The 20,880-nt window shown below is 32.5% G+C and overlaps 1 protein-coding gene and 1 long non-coding RNA gene across 3 annotated transcripts; both read right to left on the bottom strand.

The window, feature by feature from the left end:
* Nucleotides 1-752: 752 nt before the first annotated feature.
* On the bottom strand, nucleotides 753-2,391 carry LOC134713853 (uncharacterized). The gene is made up of 3 exons (XR_010106401.1): nucleotides 2,297-2,391; nucleotides 1,327-1,513; nucleotides 753-949 (listed from the first exon to the last, which is right to left on the bottom strand). It is a non-coding gene; the product is annotated as an uncharacterized LOC134713853 (long non-coding RNA).
* A 9,666-nt stretch (nucleotides 2,392-12,057) lies between these two features.
* Nucleotides 12,058-15,572, bottom strand: LOC134715098 (glycoprotein 3-alpha-L-fucosyltransferase A-like). Of its 2 annotated transcripts, none has more exons than XM_063577013.1 (2): nucleotides 15,520-15,572; nucleotides 12,058-13,427 (listed from the first exon to the last, which is right to left on the bottom strand). In XM_063577013.1, the coding sequence occupies exon 2, from the start codon at nucleotides 13,419-13,421 to the stop codon at nucleotides 12,255-12,257; it is 1,167 nt and encodes a 388-aa protein (XP_063433083.1). In that variant the 5' UTR covers nucleotides 13,422-13,427; nucleotides 15,520-15,572; the 3' UTR covers nucleotides 12,058-12,254. The 2 variants fall into 2 exon arrangements, with proteins under 2 accessions (XP_063433083.1, XP_063433082.1); XM_063577012.1 differs by having other exon boundaries at nucleotides 15,407-15,568.
* Between the last annotated feature and the right edge of the window lie 5,308 nt (nucleotides 15,573-20,880).

Genomic DNA, 20,880 nt, shown 5'->3' with positions numbered 1-20,880 from the left:
TAATTTTCTTGTTTCAATGGCAAATTTTACAGCTATGTTATTTTCTTGTTTCAATGGCAAATGGTACAGCTATGTAATTTTCTTTGGTCAATGGCAAGTGTTACAGCTATGTAATTTTCTTGTTTCAATGGCAAATGTTACAGCAAGGTTATTTTCTTGGGTCAATGGCAAGTGTTACAGCTATGTAATTTTCTTGTTTCAATGGCAAATTTTACAGCTATGTTATTTTCTTGTTTCAATGGCAAATGTTACAGCTATGTAATTTTCTTTGGTCAATGGCAAGTGTTACAGCTATGTAATTTTCTTGTTTCAATGGCAAGTGTTACAGCACGGTTATTTTCATGGTTCAATGGCAAATGTTAAAGCACAATAATTTTCTTGGTTCATGATAACAAGTGTTGTAGCATTGGTTGGGTTTTTCTTTGTTCAATGATAAGTGTTACAGAAAGGTTATTTTCTTGGTTCAATAACGAGTGTTGCCACTTGTGTTTTTCTTTGTTCAATGATAAGTGTTACAGCAAGGTTATTTTCTTGGTTCAATAACGAGTGTTGCCACTTGTGTTTTTCTTTGTTGAGTGATAAGTGTTTAGGCAGGGTGATTTTCTTGGTTCAAGTGATCGACTTTTACAATTGGAAGCTTCATCAATATCTTTCTAGCCTTTATATTGGAGCTAAACAGACGGTTGATTCCTATTACCTTTCCCTAAACTGGGATATATATATATATATATTTATCTGATATAAAAAAAATATTACTGATAATAATGGTTTAATCAAAGAACTACAACAACTAAGTAAAAGAAGTATTTTTTTATTTAATACAAAAAAATAAATATATTGAAGTTTAAATGACTAGATGAAGAATGAGTGTCAGTGAAAGATATGGTATGTGACGAGATGTTCCATAATAATGAATCCATTTGTATCTTTGTCTTCGTTGTCCATTAACCTTCAAATAAAAAAATCAATATTAATTTTAATCTGTTAAGATTCATCTTCACTAAAACTAGATAAAATTAATACACTCAGCTTTTGTTCCAATCATTGCCATAATAGTTCTTTTCTTATTCATATAGTGACAGTTTTGTCAATTTCACGCCTTGTATGGATATAAATTGTATCTATTCCTTTCTGTTACAAAGAGTTAATTTACAAAAGCATGGCTACTTCTTAATGTGATGGTGTCTTGCTTGTAAGGGTTAAATGTAAAAAAAAAAATTCAGTCACATCATATATTGAAAATTTAACAGGAAATAATTTGATAATGGTAGCCAGAACAATTTACTTCGTTATTATATTTATTGGAGAAAAGAAATAAGAGCTTACCTGTTATAACATACACTGGGTCTATATCATCTAGATCGTCGGTGTCTATGATGGGCCTACGATCATATGATCTGTAATATCTTGGTGTGTAGTATCTTCTGTATATTACATAGGCATCCGCCAGGGACATTACAAACAAAACTAATAGAACCAGCATACACAATCTCCTCGCCATCGCCATGATGTGCTGTCAAACACAAATAAACGTAATTGAATACATAATGCACCTAATGTTGGTTCCATCGAACTTGAAATAAAGGATACAATAGATTCAGTCAAGTCTTCATCATACATTGACTTACACCTAGAAATTGTAGTGATGGTGTGTTCGGAATAATATTTTACGACAAGGAGATGATTTCAGTTTCGTAGTTGTGAACATTTACTTTCTATGCAGTAACATTCAAGCAGAGCCTGTATATATCTCCATTTAAAGCGATATTCCGGTGCTTGCATTTTTTTATTTGATTTCCTTAACATATGGTTGCTACTTTCAATAAAGTTATTAAACCAAGAATTCCTTTAAAAAACTCGAATGCCATCATGAGATGGTTGACCGTTATGGAAAATCTGTTTCCCAGATAAGAACTGATATGCTTGTATTTTAACCACAATCCGGTCCTCTTTTCTTGACTTCCGAATGTGATCTACAGAATTTGACTTACATGAGTAACACGACGGGTGTCATATGTGGAACAGCATCTGCTTACCCTTCCGGATCATTTGAGATCATGGAATGGTTTTTTGAAATTTTAACACGAAAGATAAGTTTTTGATTCATCTCTTATTCAAAATACCACTTTGCGTAGCATACAAAATAAATGTATTCATGACAGTTAATTCATGTAAAAAATACTTTTAAAACTACGTTTTTGTGTGTTCAGAGAGTAATTGAAATGAAAAAGTAGTGTAAATATGAAATGATTGAAAGAATTCATAATTTACAGATCACAGAAAAAAAAATACTTACATTGAAATGTGTGCGCTTGTAAGTCCTTTGAAGAGTTTGGTCAATCCTGCAATGGTCAGTCTCCTTTTATAGGATAGATCAAATAAGTACATTGGTCTCTGACACATAATTATCTGATTTGTTTTTTTTGTAATAAATTATAGTCAGACAAATAAATGTCAAGATGTTCATTTGACAAACAATTAAATCGCTACCTTGTTTATTTCGCCAATCAATCTGATTGGACAGTACGATAAGAGTAGAATTTTAGATATTTATATTTCCTAAAAACTGGAATATTTTTGTCTGTATACTTGCATGATGATATTTTTCTCTCTAACGAATGATTATAACCGGTCTAAGTAGATAGTTAGGTTCTTTATATAAATATTCTATTCGCTTCCTTTATTTGACTTTAAAAGGAACTTATCACATTGATGGCTAAGCCAAATACAATGTGATCTTCAATTTCAATTTCCATAGCTGGCCTGAACGCGGTGCTTAAAAGTGGCATTTAAACACAATAAAATCTATCAACCAATCAATCAATTCCATAGACATGCAACAAAAACAAAAGGATGCTCGTCGAAATAGAAACGAACTAAACATTAACTTTCAAAACATCTTAAACCGCGTCCACGAGCTCGTTATTTAGAATTTGATAAATGATTTACTTTTGGATGCGCTTTTTAATACAAATTCCAAATTGCCTTTCAAAATAAGTGAATGTGCCAATAACTATAGTAAACGCTATTAACAAATATTGTATTAAACCATGAAAACATCTTGCCTGATAATAGTTTGCTAATCGTCCAGCGGCAAATATTTCATGTATTAATCATGACAAATGCAATATGTATCCTTAATTAGATAGATTCTCAAAGTCTGAAAGTCTTAATGAACTTGTGAATCCGAGGTGGGAATGAGTTACGTAATAATATCAACAACACTGCTAAAGAAATTAGTTACTGAGTTATCAATCGGGAGTTTAAATAAGAGCAAGGCAATTCCACAAAATCAGTACGCCATCCGGAATTAATCTTTAGACTACACAGATAGTCACATGGCAACACTAACTATCGGACGGTAGAAGTCTACACTCAGGCGATAACCAACCCTTCAAGTCAACAGTTATAAACTTAACTAGAAATACCCAATACATCCGGGCCTACATCTAAGCTTATACTTGTCCGACAGCAGGAGAGGACAAGATATAAGACACCCTTAAAACAACGCTCTTTTTGTTTGGAAGCTCGTGTAGCGAACGATTTTACTGTCGAACAGGAAAAATTCTGGTAGCAGATACCCTCATAACATTGGGTTTTTTTTCTGTCGGACGGTAGAACTCAAGGTAACGGAACAACTTTTGGGTTGTCTCCATGCTTCTCAAAGAGTCATGCGTTCTCCATGAGCGTTTAAGATTATTTATTTTAATTTATCAACAGTAAACAGACAGCCTAAAAGGGAATATGATGCAAAGAAGTGTTTCTTCAAATTTTTATAAATAAAGTAACACATTGTTCTATTTTATTTTTCGGAAACAAAATCAATATTAGAACCGACAAAAATAATATTCAAAGATCTTGCTACGGTATAAGTTGATAACTTTTTAGGATAAGTTTATTCAAAGTTAACTGGATTCTTTATCGAAACCGGTTATATTTCTGGATTTGTAGATCAAAACGTATCATTCTTGTAAGATGTAAAGATGGTTAATTATATTGCCGTTTTAGTTGTTTTTTATATGCAATAATATTGACATATACATAATGATATTAATTGTAAAACACTTAATAAATCAAAACACATAATTACATGTACAAATAAATGTATTAGATAATAATGACATGTACTTTGATTGATGGAAATAAACACAGAAACCAGTATCATTTTTAAGACTTCAAGTTATTCGTAAAAAGTTCATTATTTTATCAAACTGCTACCATACACAATATTATATAAGATAAGATATATTTTATTTCCAATAGTAAAGCCATTCATGCATAATCAGTACAATGATTTTTGTATAACTATCACACAATTGCAATAGACAATAAACAAAAATAAAAATAGAAATACGTTTGACAAAAAACCTGAAATATCAATTGAGTGAATAATACATGTAGTCACATCGAGTTAAGTCCTTCCTCGTGGTTGATGCATATGAGCAAATAGTATTGTTGTTCATATGCAGGAGTCACCAAGGGCAGGTGCTTAAAAGACACTCAAGCCTTAGTATTCATAATGCATGAGTCCTCAATGGCAGGTGCTTAAAGGACATATACATTATAGATGTGTTCTATTCTTTACATTGTGTAACTGGATATGTTATAGATATGTTTTGAAAAGTCAGTTTATGCAATCAAAAAATAAAAGATTACCGAAGTGATTTTTTTCTCTCTGTAAAATTACTTATCGCTATTTTGTGCATTTTTCGTTTGATCTTTTTTTGTGATAATTTTCATATCATGCTACTCGCTTGAGATGGAATAATTATCACTAGAAACTAAGGAGGCCACGTGGCGTTGCTAACGAAATTGACGTGAACATGATGAAATTGACAACGTCGTCATAGGTAAAACAGCGATAAATAGATTATCATTGGTCATCTCAACTCGATTGCTTTTCTCACTTTCGCTGTACCAGCTCAAGCGAGAAAATCAATCTCGTTGAGATAATCAACGATAATCTATAATTATCTCATTGATTTCCCCCTGTAAACAAATACACATAATATACCATCGCCGAATGACCCATTCAGTGGCGGATCCAAAAGGGGGGTCCGGGAATTGAAATCCCCCTTTTTTGACGATCAATGCATTTGAATTGGGACAGTGTAGTTAGAATCCCCCTTTTTTGTTCGGGGTTAGAACCCCCTTTATTAAAATGGCTGGATCCGCCATGTGTACATACTTCAATCGACTCTAAAGCTTTTCATTTGGCTTGGAACCAGACAAATACGATCACGCTGATGGTGTTGTTTATTTACTGAATATAAGTGTCGAAGGGAGATCTTTGACTTTTGCAGTCTCTTTTGAATTTATTCACATCTCTCCTATATTCCGGTTGATTTAGAACGCGGCATATTGTAAATACCCATACCGTATAATTTGTCGGCTATCATTTGAAAGGTCTTTAAATGAGGTATGTAAACAATTTAAACGAGATAACTAATGGCCTAATTTATGAGCAAAAAAAGAAAAAAATATGGCAGACATGAACCAACGACACACACATTGTATTACAGGCTGTCGTGTGGCACCGCTTAAGGGACCGGTCAAAATTTCTTGATGCATGGGACCGGTGCAAACTGTAATGGGACAAGCACTTTTTGCATTGTTTACAGGAATGGGACTCAATGTTTTTTTCATTATTGGCAAGCATGGGACATGAACTTTTTGAAACAATGTCTGTATATGAAAAAAAAAATATTTGATAAATCTATAACAAACAAAATAACATCATGAACATCTAGCAATGTGAATTTAACAGTTACAACATAGAAAATTCATTTTCAAGATTTAAAGAACAGTGAAGGCAACAAAAAAAAATTTGAAACAGAATAAACATGAGAAAATACTTTGATATAAAATTAAAAAAATATGTAAAAATTTGATTAGATATTTTACATGTCATGCATGTATAACTGTTTATTAAACAAATGTAAAAAAAAAAGAATTCATGGATAGTGTTTCTGCACAAAAAAGCATGATTGTCAAATATAAATCTGTCCTCCCAAAAAGCAGAGTTGTCTCCCATTTACCAGAGTTGTCTTTCCTGACAGAAGATATTTTTCTCTTAAACATCACTTTTATTTTTTACTAATTAATTAATTGGGCGACCTAATGATTCCATCAGAACAACAAATATTATGCCATGTCACAGAAAAATGTTATTGTTTTGTTTACTTTATAATAGCAAAATAGATACAGTTCACACATAGTAGCATTATTTTTCAGCTATCCAAATACATTGTAGCATGAAATGTATCCACAACTTTGATCATGTTTTTGTGCTTTAACATGGGACACACACTTTTTTACTAGGTAAAGTGCATGGGACAAGCATATTTTTATTCTGCCAGTAACCATGGGATCAAGAGAATGATTTCAGACAATTTTCTTTTTGCACCGGTCCCATGCATCAAGAAATTTTGACCGGTCCCTAAGTCCACAATTCCTCTAAAGTCCACAACACCGTTAAAGTCCACAACAAATTTCCGCTCTCGGTTCTAGTCTTTACTTGAGTCTTGACAAAACAAAATTTCTTTCCACAGTTTGGTCATACCAACAATCAGTATAGCCATTTAAATCCCCTTCATTAGTTTATATAACATCACATATTATATGATCATATACAACGTGCGAGATTTTTTCTTTACTAGCTTTTTAAATAGATATCGGTAGTTTTCTTAATTTCTTATGCAAAGTGATTTACCTCCCCTTAAATTGTAAAAACATTAAGCATAGTCATTTCTTGTACAGTTAACAATAAATAGAATTTCCAGTTTGATAATTAAAGCTTTATGCAAATTAAACTAAAATTAATCTAATGTAATATACTAATGAACAAACAAAATTTGTAAAAGAATTGTTCAATATAAACCTTCCTATTGACATTAAAATAATAAATATAAAAAATCTTTTGAAACTATTGGAGGGTAGATCGCTTAGTCTCGCTTATACGTTTGCTGAACCCGTGTTCTCGCCTACTTATAAGCAATCTTTGAAGATGTGATAAACATCAAAATACAATCAATCAAATAAATAATCGAAACAGATGACGTCTGTGAAACTTTTCACGCTGATGAATTTTAGTCCATTATCAGTCGACAGGGTTAAACCAATTGTCTACAGAAAACTTAAAATTGCCATGATGAAAATTTGGGGAAAAAAACATAAAAAACCACTCACATGACTCAGAAGGAATACTACTTTCACATCCAATTTTGAAAATTATGATACTGTTGGACCCCCTTTATTTGAACGATCCATGCATTTGAATGGGGACACATAGTTGGACACCCCCTTTTGAAAACGGCTGGAATCACCCCTGCTATGAGTATAAGATAGAGCTAACTTAAAACCATAATGGTTTGCTTTTTTTTTAAATTGTTATTTGGATGGAGAGTTGTCTCATTGGCACTCGCACCACATCTTCCTATATCTATTCAATATATAACATGCTCCGGAATATTTAAGTCAACGGTTTTGAATGGGTAAGGGTGACGTTGTTTTCTTGTTATTTATTATCGCCTCACCAGAGGCTGCAAAGATTGCATAAAGTAGGCGAGACACTCTCGTGTAATACAATATGCTCGACATAGGTATGCTTTTCCGGCGGCGGCATCAAGGTTTGGTTTCAAATTGTTCATGTACTTACTATTTGAAAACAAATAATATGGATAAATTCAAGCATTTGTTTTGCAAAATTTCTATTTTATGTACTCTTAATTGTCTTAATATTTGTAAATTGAATAGAAAAATGTTGTTTTATGTAATTTTTATGTTTTGTGAATGAAAATAATTCAAATTTTTAATAAATTTATATATTTGTGTATGTCTTTATTTAAAGGGAGATAATTAAACTTAACAATTTTTAAGCGGCTATCAAGACAAGATTATAAATTATCGTTTATAGACATATTATTTCATATACATGAAAAATACAGAGTTATTGATTGATTAAAGATTACTTGTCTTTCTTTCAATAATATGCTTAGAGGAAAATTATCCGAGGAGCGATGTTCCTAAATTAGATCAAGTAAACTGAAAGAAACTGTTTTTCTTTTCAATTTTTATCTCCTCCTCCCCTTTCCAAATGTTGTTTTCTACTGTATTAATTTTTTAAGACAAGTCGCATCTAAACAAAGTGTGATTGGTCTGCAGCTTACCCCCACCCACCCCTTAAATCGATCCTAAAATAGTCACTAAAAGGCATATCTAAATAATTGAGCACAAAACTAATCCAAATCAGATTTAGTTATTTAGATAATTCTAAACATATTTTTTTTTTTAGCAGAAATTACATTTTTTTACCCGGTTTGACTCTGAAGCGCTTTTTTTTTAAATTTGCATTTAACTATGTTCCACTCTTTGACTGAAAACATCATGTTTTAGCATAAAATCGTCAAAAATGTTTTCCAAGAGTCTCGACAAACTCAGTGATATATATATATTTTTTAATTTCTGGATTTACACACCTTTCAAAATCCAGGGTCCGCCCCTAAAACTCTGAACTGTGCAGTCTATCTGAGGTAGTTATATTAATGCATACCTTTGCTGTGCATTATCCCAGTGGCGGATCCAGAAATTTTCATAAGTGGGGGCCCACTGACTGACCTAAGAGGGGGCCCGCTCCAGTCACGCTTCACTGATTCCCTATATAAGCAACCAAAAATTTTCCCAAACAGGGGGGGGGGAGGGGGCACCCCCCCTAAATCTGCCTCTGTATCCAGATTATAGGACAGTTCGCAGAAGAAGAGAGATTTAACCCATCTCATGTGTAAACATTTGTTGTTGTCCTCAATGCATTTCTTGATGTATATTTATTAGAATACCTTAATTTCAGTCTCTTTGGTCTATTTTACTTGCTTTTGTTATGTAGGAATGTAGTCAACACAATATACAAATTGAACCCTTTGAAACACAGGTGCTTGAGGACAGGATCCTGTATGAGCCCCATATAGTCCCTCCCCCTTATCATAAATCTCAGATTTTTCGATATATGTCACCTATTTGTATCATATATATACTAATATACCATATTTATAGGTAGGCACTTAAAGTTAACCAGCGAGAGACATATTTATACTCTAAATATGCATGTTTACTATCAACGTGAATCTCGACTATAGAGCGAAGCGATAGTAGGGAGAGGGACTATATGGGGCTCATACAGGATCCTGTCCTCAAGCACCTCAGAGTTGAAACCGTTCATTAAAAATGAAAGAAGAGGGGACTCAATTTAAATACTCCCAGGGTGTTTCAAAAACAATCTAGAATTCATAAGTCAGAAGAAGTGAGGAACAAAATGTAACGTGTTTTTTTTTAGACGCATTCGAATTCATTATCAGTTTGTATCTAAACTAGCCAAGCCAAATGTGTAATCATCTTCGCTAGCCAAAGGTAACGCGAACTCAAGAGAGCGGGAGTGGATCGTAATCCTTGGCTAGCGAAGATGAATGTGATCAAAATCATGACAAAATTTTGAACACTTAATCAACCCATCTCAATATCTTAACCAAACCATGTCACTTTGCGATATCATGCTTTACGTGCATTAATTTTCGAAAACAACAAGTATCACACACTATTACCAAATTGTCCATGATGAGTTTATGGTCAGATGTACCAGCCCATACATAAATGCATGTACCTAACAATCATTCCATACACCAAATATAAAGAACCACAACATAAAAACTCAAGAATAACATTGACCAATGAACAATAAAAATGAGGTCAATGGCAGATAATACCTGCCAGACAGACATTTACACCTAACAATTGTTCCATACATTAAAGATAGCTGACCTATTGCTACCAGTATTTTTAAAACTGAAAAAAAAAAAAAACCTATTATTGACCAATTATTCATCATGAAAATAAGGTCAAGAACAGATGATCCTGATACCGACAAGCCTGACATGGAGCCTTTACAATCATTCCATAATGATATAACGCATACAGTTGACCTGCTGCCTATTGTATCTGAGAAACTGACCTAGTCATGTAACTTTAACCTTAATTACTGATCCATAAAATGATAAAGAGGTCTGGTGAACCCTGTCTGACACTGGGACATCCGTTTATAGTTTAAAATTAAATTCATGGTATTAACTTATTTTTCATCTAATATAAATGCTACATGGATAGGACATAACAGCTGCACCTAAATAGTTGTTCGCGCTTTTCACAAAAAAAGCAAATTTTGCAGTACTCAATTGGTAATTTTTTCACCAAAACATTGGTTCAGCAAGAAATACAGATTTTTAATGCATTAAACTCATTCTAAAACTGATTGAAATGGCTAGTTTAACACATTTTCTGTATCAGATGTTTAGTTTGCTTTAAAAATTACCTTTATAAAATGTCGGTATAGAGGCCCAGACAAAACTTCAATAGCTTTTTCATTACAGCGTTAACGTTGCGTCTCTCTTAACTAGTCTTAAGTTTGTCTGAAATGTAAGTTAATATTAAACACAAATTCAAATTTAAACCATAAACTGATTAAAAATATGCGTTAAAACCCAAATTATACATATTCTACAATCATTTCATTTTACATTGTTTTCAATGGGAGTGTTGCAATTACAATGTGTATATATATTCTCCTTATGAAACACTGGAATTTCTAGTAACAGGAACTAGTGTGCGTATTCTTTGAGAAATTACAGAACACAACTAGTACCCTAGTATGTAAAATGCATTACAAATAATTGCGCTCTTGTAACCCTACCAAACATAATTACCCTCCTGCTCTGCCATTTGCATGAGTATAGTTCTACATATTTTAGGTGACAAACAGTAATATTTCCATACAACTTGAAATTTTAATGCTGTATGTAAGACACAAATGAGGCCCTCGCCTGACCATAAATATTGTTAATTTAACACTGTATGTAAGACACAAATGAGGCCCTCGCCTGACCATATATATATTGTTAATTCGACACTATGTATCATGATCTATCATGATCTTGGTTTTAATCTTATATGCTAAATGCGACACTTTCAGGATTGAGTGTCTACCTAAAGGTTTCTGTATCTCCAAAACTGTAAAAGGAGATAGTCGGACAAACCACGATCTCTTTGTGCAGCTTGTACCACAAAATGACTAAGTTCAGCTACATGTCATTTTCAGAACATTTAAAAGAAATCAAAATCATGTGGCCATGCACATCTTCATAATGTGTATGAACATCCTACAAAATATTAAAGATGTACCCCACAACTGTAGGAGGAGACAGCCGGACAAACCATGATATATTTTTGCAGCATGTACAAAAAAATAACCAACTACAGTACTGCCATTTCCCGAAAATTTCAATGTCGTCAAGGTTCACATTTTTGTCAATTGTTTACATTTCTAAGTAATGCGGTTGTTACTTATATACCGCTCTCAAAGAGAAAGGTCAACAGCACCTAAATACAATACAAATGAACTATAAATAATGTCCAACGGAATTTCGGAAAACAAAAAGATTGTATTTTCCTATATATATATGAAGTCGAAGAAGACTCATTTAATTTTGTCGAATTTCGTGACTTTGATGATTCGCCAAAAATTAAGAATTTTAAAACTTTACACAGAGTAACAATCTAAATGTTGAATTTGAGTAAAAACATTGAATCGAACTTATTTACTTTTTTGTATGCATATTTGTACACTGTATATAGAGAACTAAGATGAAGTCGTTCGGAAAAATTACTAAAACAAACCATGACCGACTGAACCAAATCACGAGCAAATCATTTTACTAAACGCTTCTCAATATGCCGACGTTACTACCCATGATATATAATGGGCTGTTCTCATTGTTGAAGGTCGAAGGGATGCCTTTAATTGCTTTCATCCAGTTCATTTGAACTTTTGTTGATAATTATCTCAATAGCAATTATACTGTATCTCCTTATTTTTATAGTTTCAACCAAAGTAGGAAAAATATGTATACAAGTCTTTGACTGGCATGAAACAAATTTTTTGAAGTCTAACTTTATCTAATGACCCACATAAGTATTTGTTGATCTTCAAGCTACATTGTTTGTTTACCGATTTGTTTGATCTCAACCGTGTTTATTTGGTTTTTCTTTGAGATTTTCTTCCATGACGAATTCTAAGATTAATGAAGAAAAATATCTCCTGTTCTTTTTCTTTCTACTCGTCGAAGAGAATTGATATTGAAATAAATGACGTTTCAGAAAGAACAACTATAGTTCCTGTCCTTCTTATAGTGATCTATAGTCACTTAAAATTTCTATGACGCACTACGCAATAATTGTCTTCTATGACCAATCGATCTTTTTCCATTATTTGGCTTAATACAGGCTCCGTTTCTGAACCAAGCATTGAAATTTTGCCCTGACCACTTTAATTTTCTATTCTTGTACGTATGTAGTAGCTCAAATATAGAACAGAATGTTCGCGGTAATCGTTCATCTGGAAAATAATATTTGTCCTTTTCTTTTAGATAAGAAATGTATTCTTTCTCATTTGAGCTTAGTTTCAAAAGATACTGTGCCAGAGCCTTTGGAGACTCAAAATCCTCTGTGTTGACTATCGTTTTTGCAGGAATTACACTTTTTAAATTTGGAGCTGATCTGGCGACATATACCATTTTATTGTGGTCTTGAAAATTATTAAAAACTTTTTCTGTAATATAATCTTTGCATATACTGTTCTCAAAACCAAGGTAAAACTTATAATCATTTGACAAACTCGAATGACATTCGATTGAACTTTTCCTTTTGCAAAATGTCTTGTTTTTCCCACAATTTCCATAAATATCAACGTTAATGTATTTCTTTAATTCGTCCACATATGTTCGACGCTGAGATTTAGTATTACAGTTGCTAACAACCCAAGAGACTTGTTTTGTTTTTCTTTGGAATATTTCGGTATAATTTCTTTGCATCTTATTAGAGTTTTCTCTCAATTTTATTGCCCAGCGAAGTGAAAACTCGCTTTCTTCTCTGTAAGAAGCACTCCAATCGAACTTATTGTGCCATTGTTTTGGTAAAGATCCGTCATTCGCAGGACTTTCATTTGTCCAGATTATCCATATTTGATTTTTCGATTTTTCTGGAACATGTTTACTTAAACGTCGATAATGGAAGAATACTGCTTGATAATTATCCAATGGTTTTGTTTTACTATCTGATAAAATACAGTTTGAAAATCCGCACCCACTGAAATTGAAAGTAGGTGGCAGCCATTTCGGGCGCCCATCCCATGCGATTGTGATTGGTTTATACCATGCGATTTTGATTGGCGGTTCAATAATTTTCTTTTGAAATGAATAAGTTGTAGAGTTTCCTTCATCAGCAATAAACTGTCCAATAATTAGAATGGTACTCTGATAGTAAATAATGAGGAATATTGATGCAACAAATAACACAGGAACGACAAACCTCTTCCAGTCCATATGTTTCTGAAAAAGTCAAAAGCAAAGTTACTCGTTAAATTATTTCACTTATCAAATTTGCCAAAAAAATAGCTATAATAAATGATTATCATAAGCGGCACCACTGTACGTGTGTGTTTTGGGTTTCGGTAATAATTCGGCTATAGACCGGGAACAAATGAAATTCTACAAATTTTCAGTAACGTTAAAATGACTACTCCTGATTTTAAGAAAAATATTTCACTTAAGTGTGCTAGCATTTCACTTAAGTGTGTTTGCCTTTCACTTTGGTGTGTTTATCCTTCATTTAAGTGTGAATTTTTTTTCACTTAAGTGTCCTTACTTTTCATTTTAGTGTGCCAGCCTTTCACTTTACTTTTCTAGTTTTCCACTCTTCGTCATAAAATGTTTCAAGTCGAAGCTGAATATTCAGCGCACCAAAAGATCCGTATATATATCTTTATTTCTGAGTAAACCAAAGTACATAGGCATAGAGATACACACAATGAATATTACATACTAACTTAAGTGAAAGGCAATACGCTACAGTGAAAGGCAACACGCTAAAGTGTAAGGCTAGCACAATAAAGTAAAAGGGAAACACATTAAAGTGAAAGACAAGCACACTTAAGTGAGACGTGAGCACACTACACTGAATGACAAGCACACTATAGTGAAACATCAAAGTGAAAAGGATAAACACACTAAAGTGAAAGACAAGCATTCTAAAGTGAAACGTTAGCGCACTGAAATGAAAGGCAAGCACAATTAAAGAAACGTTAGAACACAAAAATGAGAAGATTATATACTAAAGTGAAAGGCAAACACACTAAAGTGAAAGGCAAACACACTAAAGTGAAAGACAAACACACTAAAGTGAAAGACAAGCACACTAAAGTGAAAGACAAGCACACTAACGTGTAAAGTGAAACGTAAGCACACTAAACTGCAGTAAAGTAAAAGGCAACCACACTTAGTCTAGCATACTAAAGCAAAAGGCAAGGCAATCAAATAACGAAGAACCATTATTCATTAACATATAAATATCTGGCTATTCAGATTTTATCTTCGATCATCCATTTGTCGTCGTGTATTGATAGATCAACTCTTAGATGTCATATAGATAATGGTTAGCTTAATATAGTTACCAAGTTTTATTTGAATCAAGTTTAGAATGCTTATTTACATCGGACAAATACCCGTGACTTAACGATTTTTCATCGTATAATTAGAAACGATTTCTTTATTGCTATAATTTCAATTTGATTGGTAATAAACAATGCAAACTTACATGTATAGTATATATCGTGAACTTGATAAGGTTCATTGTGACGCTTCTTTCGTATGTTTAATTTTAGCATTCTTACCTCCCGATAAGGGTTTAAAATCAAAAGATTAAAAGTGCTTCAAACACCTATTACGTACAAATGGTTTTATTAGAATGTTTTCAGCTTTTCCTATAGCTCCTTTTTTATGCTTTATATATATGTGAATGTGTTGACAACAACGTTGTACTTTTAAGGATTTGATGTTTGCGGTGTTTCTGAGAGTTAGAGGTAAGTGGACCATATTTTGGCCATACAATGAGTTATTTGTCTATCCTTTTTTTCAGGGCGTGCGCGGCCCCCGTCTGAAACCCATGATCGATCATCTTGCCAAAAGTATCTATCGTACCTTCCCCCGTATTACAAGTTCAGTGCTGGTGCTATAAATACTTTTGGGCCGGAAATATATGCCAGTTTTATGGCCTCTAATGGTATGTGTTTGCATTGTTTTCTCTAGCTATGCTACGGGCCTCCGTGTTTGTTAAGGTTAATATAATAAATAGTTGATGTTTGAAAATTCCCTCAATGTAAATTATTTACAGATTAAAGAATATATTAAACTACCCATTCTTGAAGTGTTTAAAAAAATATTGTTTCATGCTGACAAGGAAAGGTAATACTAGTTTAAACAGTTCTAATATATGCCCGATGTCTCATTAATCAAACAATTATCTTACTTACAGTGCATGATCGAATTAAAAGTCGGCCATATATTAAAAACACAGACATAAATCAATCCTTAATGTTAAATATGGAGCATAAAATCAAAAGTTACAATGTAAATCGATCCATACATTTTAGTCACATTGTAATTATGTTCACTTCCTTATGTTTACAGATATCCCCGGGAACAGGCTTTAAAATTATGGTGTAAATAGTTTACCCTACAGCTGGTGTCATATACATGTATTGGCTAATGATAATCCATAAAAAATAATTATCCAAAAATGTTCATAGCTTAATTTATTTTTTAACAGCAACAAAAATATCTCAACATTCCAATTTATTGGAGGTTATCGTTGAATTGTTTGAAGTCTTGAAAATCCATTACCCGTTGAATTAATCTAATTAAATTTCAAATTTATCACGATTCGTGTGCTCTATGAGCAATCACGAAGTCAGAGATCTATATTATTTTCATAAGATTGGCCCATAATCATTCTCTCATATGTTCTCATACAGATTTTTTTTAAATGATTACGGTTACGTTCTGCAGCACAGTTAATATAAATATGGTCTAGCCCAATCTCTAACTAAATGTGTAATCATCTGGTCTGGCCTTTGCGTTTTTTATACGATGAGGTTTAAATTGGCCTTAGCTGTATTTAGAAAAAAAACTTTCGAAATAGTGGGTCTTCAATTAAATCAATTTAGTGCACTTAAACTTTGGAAGACAAAACGCTCGTTTTGCGTACACAATCTATGTCATACACAAGTCTCAAAATGTCTTCAACAGTCTCACCAGCTACGCTCGAATAAAAAAAAACACTAAAAGGCCAAATAACATAAAAGTACAAAGTTTAAGAGCACTTAATTGATGTTATTCTATGATGAGTGTATGGACATGCATTAATATTTCCACCAAGGCTATAAATGTAACTTATCACATGTATATATACTTGTAAGTATTTCTTATCACGATAGTCCAACTTTGATCTTTTAGTATGTCTACTATTACTTTCAATTTGTCTTTTGAGGTACCTGATCAGTCTTATCGGAAACTGGTGTCACTGACATCTTGTAAATTTACTATAGTCATATGAGGTCTTAAACTATAATACCCCGCTCACACTTTATCCGGATAAGATGAAGTTTAGACTATATGGAAACATAGAACGTATATTTCAGTCCTTAAACTTTTATTTTAGCAGTCCGAGAAAACCGAACAACAAACTAAATGTATGTAATATAGAAACAAGAACAATATATATATTTATATATATTGAGCTGATCTGTAACAATAACATCTCCTTGCCTTATTTATCATGTACTGTAGTACGACGCTAGATTAAAACTGACGAGGAAGATAATAAATAAATAGTTCCAATAAGTATGTTTCAAACTATGGTAACAGTTTGTACACGTTATTGGTATGAGATGTGCATTTAATGGGATAAATGTTTGTTTTAATTGTTATATATCAATATTTCATTTAAAATTACATATCGTTTTGTAGTAAAATAAATTTTGAAGTTCAATACTTCGTTGACAAATTATCGAACAAGTCGTAATATCAAAATGACTACCTCCACGGGAACAGATGATACAGATTGGCTATTAATACGAATTTTACTTTAACATATCGAATGCTTTTATCGGTAGGTTTTTGATTTATTACATGAACAAATACAATTAAATGCTATCATGAAAGTTTATTCTTAGAAACGGTGGTCAGCTATTCTAGATTTTTTCCGATTCGCAAAAAAAGAGGAGCCGTACACATAACCAAGGATCAAGTTATATGTGTATCATCAGTACACTGGACATAGGTACCAACCAAGCGGGAACGATCGATTTTGACCTTACACGGTAACGAAAATCTTTGTTTTGCTTTATCAATATTTAATGTACATTTCTCAACATTTGAAATTCATTCTCCCAAATAATTTTCGAATCATTTTTTTTTTCTATTCATAAAACAACTTTGATATTCTATTAGAAGTGGGACATTTAAAGACGTATCGTATCCGTTTCTGATACGTTGACGTATCTGAGAAGTTGATGTTTTCGACTTGTTTGTAATCTATAACTACACCACTTGACTTCTCATCGACAAGTAAAGGTGGAAAACCCAATCTTTGTTTAAGAACTGTCAATACAAGACTTAAGATATAAGTATAATGAGAAAATGCTTGATACAAAAGCTTTCCCACGTGTTGCATTGACATTATTGTGTTGACTGTGTATTTCTTGAGTTTATTTCTGGAATTTTGCCAAATTTCAATGTTTCGGTAATTCGAAATTGAATGATTTCTGTCGATTTATGACTTATGTTAATAAATGGACGTATTAGAGAAAACGTAGAACGTTTCACCACTTCAATTCTCTCACTCTCATTCATACAAAGGAGAAACTATCCATGAATGGTATCTGAATTGAAATGTTTACAAGAAATTTTTATGTATATGTTGTGACCTAATTTTGATCGAATAATGTTGAAGTATTTAACCAGATCTTTAACATTAAAACTGCCATGGTTATGCAGTTTTTCCAGAGAAAAATCCTAAAATCGAAAGTAAAAAAAATCTTTCAATAGGCATGATCGGCTTCATTCTCTTCCACGTGTCTTCCGTTTTTGATTTTGACATTTTTGCAATAACTATGTTATATCCTGGTCGAAATTTCGTTTCAACAAAGTTTGATTGTGCTAAAATAGTTCGCGCAGTAGTAAACTGTAGAAACTTATTAATATTTTCGACTTTAGCTTCTGAATTTATCAATATAAAATTCGTGCCATCAGTATATCTCGTAGATTGATTCACTAACTGTGCATTGATCTTTTTGTTGTAATTAAAATTAAAAAAGTTCCGACGTGTCGATGACAAATAAACATGCTTCTGACGGATCAGATATTATATAGATATTTCTTGTGTGAAATAGGTTCAAGGCAGACAGTGAGCTGCTAAAAGCACCATCAAAGCCATAAAAATACACACGCAGTCCTTCTGTCACGGAACATTTGGTAAAATTAAAACAACTTGTCATGGTATATTCAGTTGAATCACTATTTAAATCCAGGACTGCCATCTAAAAAACAACATAAAACCTTAATAAATAAAGACAAGTAGTATACCACTGTTTGAAATTCATAAATCAATTGATAAAAAACATCCCATCAAATATACGAGGAGAATAATACCATTTCTTCCCTTAGAACCAAGAATAAAATGACAATTAAAATTCAATTCAGATCATCCGAATAAATCAAGCAAATATTCTTAAAGCGTACTAAAACAGACAAAATCACATCAGACCTGACATAGTATGATGACCTATTCGTGCTATCGTTGATAATATTTTTGTTATGGGTCTATGGAGTATATTTGTCTCATTTGCAACTATGACGAATCGATTGGTTTTGTGTAACGGTGGATCTCCATAATAGGCATACCAATAAGAAATAACATCGTTCCTTATTCAATTTTGACTGGAACAAACAACAAACAGAGGCTATTCAACCATAAAAACAGATTTAGGAAACCCAACTGTCATCGTCAAGAGAACATTTAACAAAAAGAAAGGAAAAACAGACCCGTTTTGTTTAGAATTAGGTTTGAAGATAAGAAAGAGAAAGTAATATCCAGTGCAATTAATACATATACAAGATATAATTTTACAATAACAGATTGAAATGACGTCATAAAAAAATCGTGATCCACATTACAGGTATGCTGATTTGAATTTATTGCAGATATTCAATTCATATTTTCTGGACAAGTTTAAATAAACAATGCATGATCTGTGTATTTTGAACATTCGCACAGGCTTAAGTGTGAATACTTGTGGACATTTCAATTTGGTCTCTTTGTAAAGAGTTGCCTCAAAGTCAATGTACCGCATCTTTTTTTTATATATATCTAAGAGATATGTTTGTTACGTTTGAACTAAATAAACAAAAAACAACAACAAAATATTTTAATATTTTTCGTACTGGTCAGCTCAGGCATTTTAGAATTGTAAGAATTAAAATGATCGTTTAAGTAATAAATGATGTTGCAAGTGATATAAACTAGCATTAAACTATAAAATGGTGCCATTATAGAATATACAGGAACTACCCAAAACATGGAAACATGCAATTATTATGCCACATATAAAACCTGGTAAACCCCACTCCGACCCCTTGTCATATAGACCAATCTGCTTAATTTCAAATTTCAATAAAATTATGGAGAAAATAGTAAATGATAGCTAAAAATGGTATTTAGAAAAAAATAAGTTGTACGCACCCACCCAAAGTGGGTTTAGAAAAAACAGAAGCAAATTAGAACAGTGTATTAGATTAGACAATGACCTTCAAAAGAGCTGTTTGAAAAAGTTAGTCACTATAGGTATATTTATTGACTTCCAGCAAGCATTTGATATGCTTTGGAAACATGAATGTTGAAAAAAAATGATTAAACTAGGAATTAATTAAAGGGCATTATGCTTGCTTATGTTAGTGATTATCTTACAAATCGAACTATACAAGTCAAAATAAATGACACGTTTTCAGAAATACATATACTTCAAAATGGAACGCCCCAAGATAGCTGCACAAGCCCTGCTCTTTTTAATATTATGGTAAACGAGTCGACCTCACTGACTGCATTAAAAATTGTGAAATTTCACAGTTTGCAGATGACGGAGCCTTCTTGCTATCAGGAAAATGTATTTCTTTTTTATAGAAAAAAATACAACATGATTTAAATAGTATTTATAAATGCTGTAATACTTCGGGATTCAATTTCTCTACCTATAAAACAGTGTGTATTATATTAAATAGAAAAAAGAATATTCCTGGTATCACATTTAAATTCGGAAACAATATATTGCAAATAGTTGAAGAAGTAAAATGTTTAGGGATTATATTTGATTGCAAATTAACTTGGAATAAACACATTCAGTACATACATACAAGATGCACAAAAGTGTTGAACTGTATGAGGGTAATATCTGGGACCAAATGGGGTGCTAACAGTCACACACTACGAAATACATACGTAACGTTAATAAGATCCAAAACAAATTATGGATGTCAAATTTATAATACGGCGTCATACTCGACAAAAAAGATCCTAGATAGTTTACAAACGCAGGCCTTACGTACTTGTACAGGTGTCACCAAAGGGGCTTCACTTGCAAGTTTACAGGCCGAAATGGGTGACTCTCCCTACGAGGACAGAAGGAAATCTTTAATTACAAAAGCATATTTAAATATGAGTTTTGATGATCTCCATCCAGCTAAAATAAGTTTACAAAACGATTTTGACTATCAATACTATCAAAACCGTATTAATCCGAAGCTAAAACCATTCTATTGTGTAGCACAAGATCTTATACAAACATTAGATATTGATACAAAAGTTATATTTAAACATAGTGAATGCCTACAGCCTCCATGGCACTTACTGAAACCCAATATTGGCCCCCAGTTACACAACATTATAACAAAA

The sequence above is a fragment of the Mytilus trossulus genome, chromosome 4 (assembly GCF_036588685.1).
Source record: "Mytilus trossulus isolate FHL-02 chromosome 4, PNRI_Mtr1.1.1.hap1, whole genome shotgun sequence".
Taxonomy (NCBI): Eukaryota; Metazoa; Mollusca; class Bivalvia; order Mytilida; family Mytilidae; genus Mytilus; species Mytilus trossulus.
This window is presented reverse-complemented; position numbering and strand designations above follow the sequence as displayed.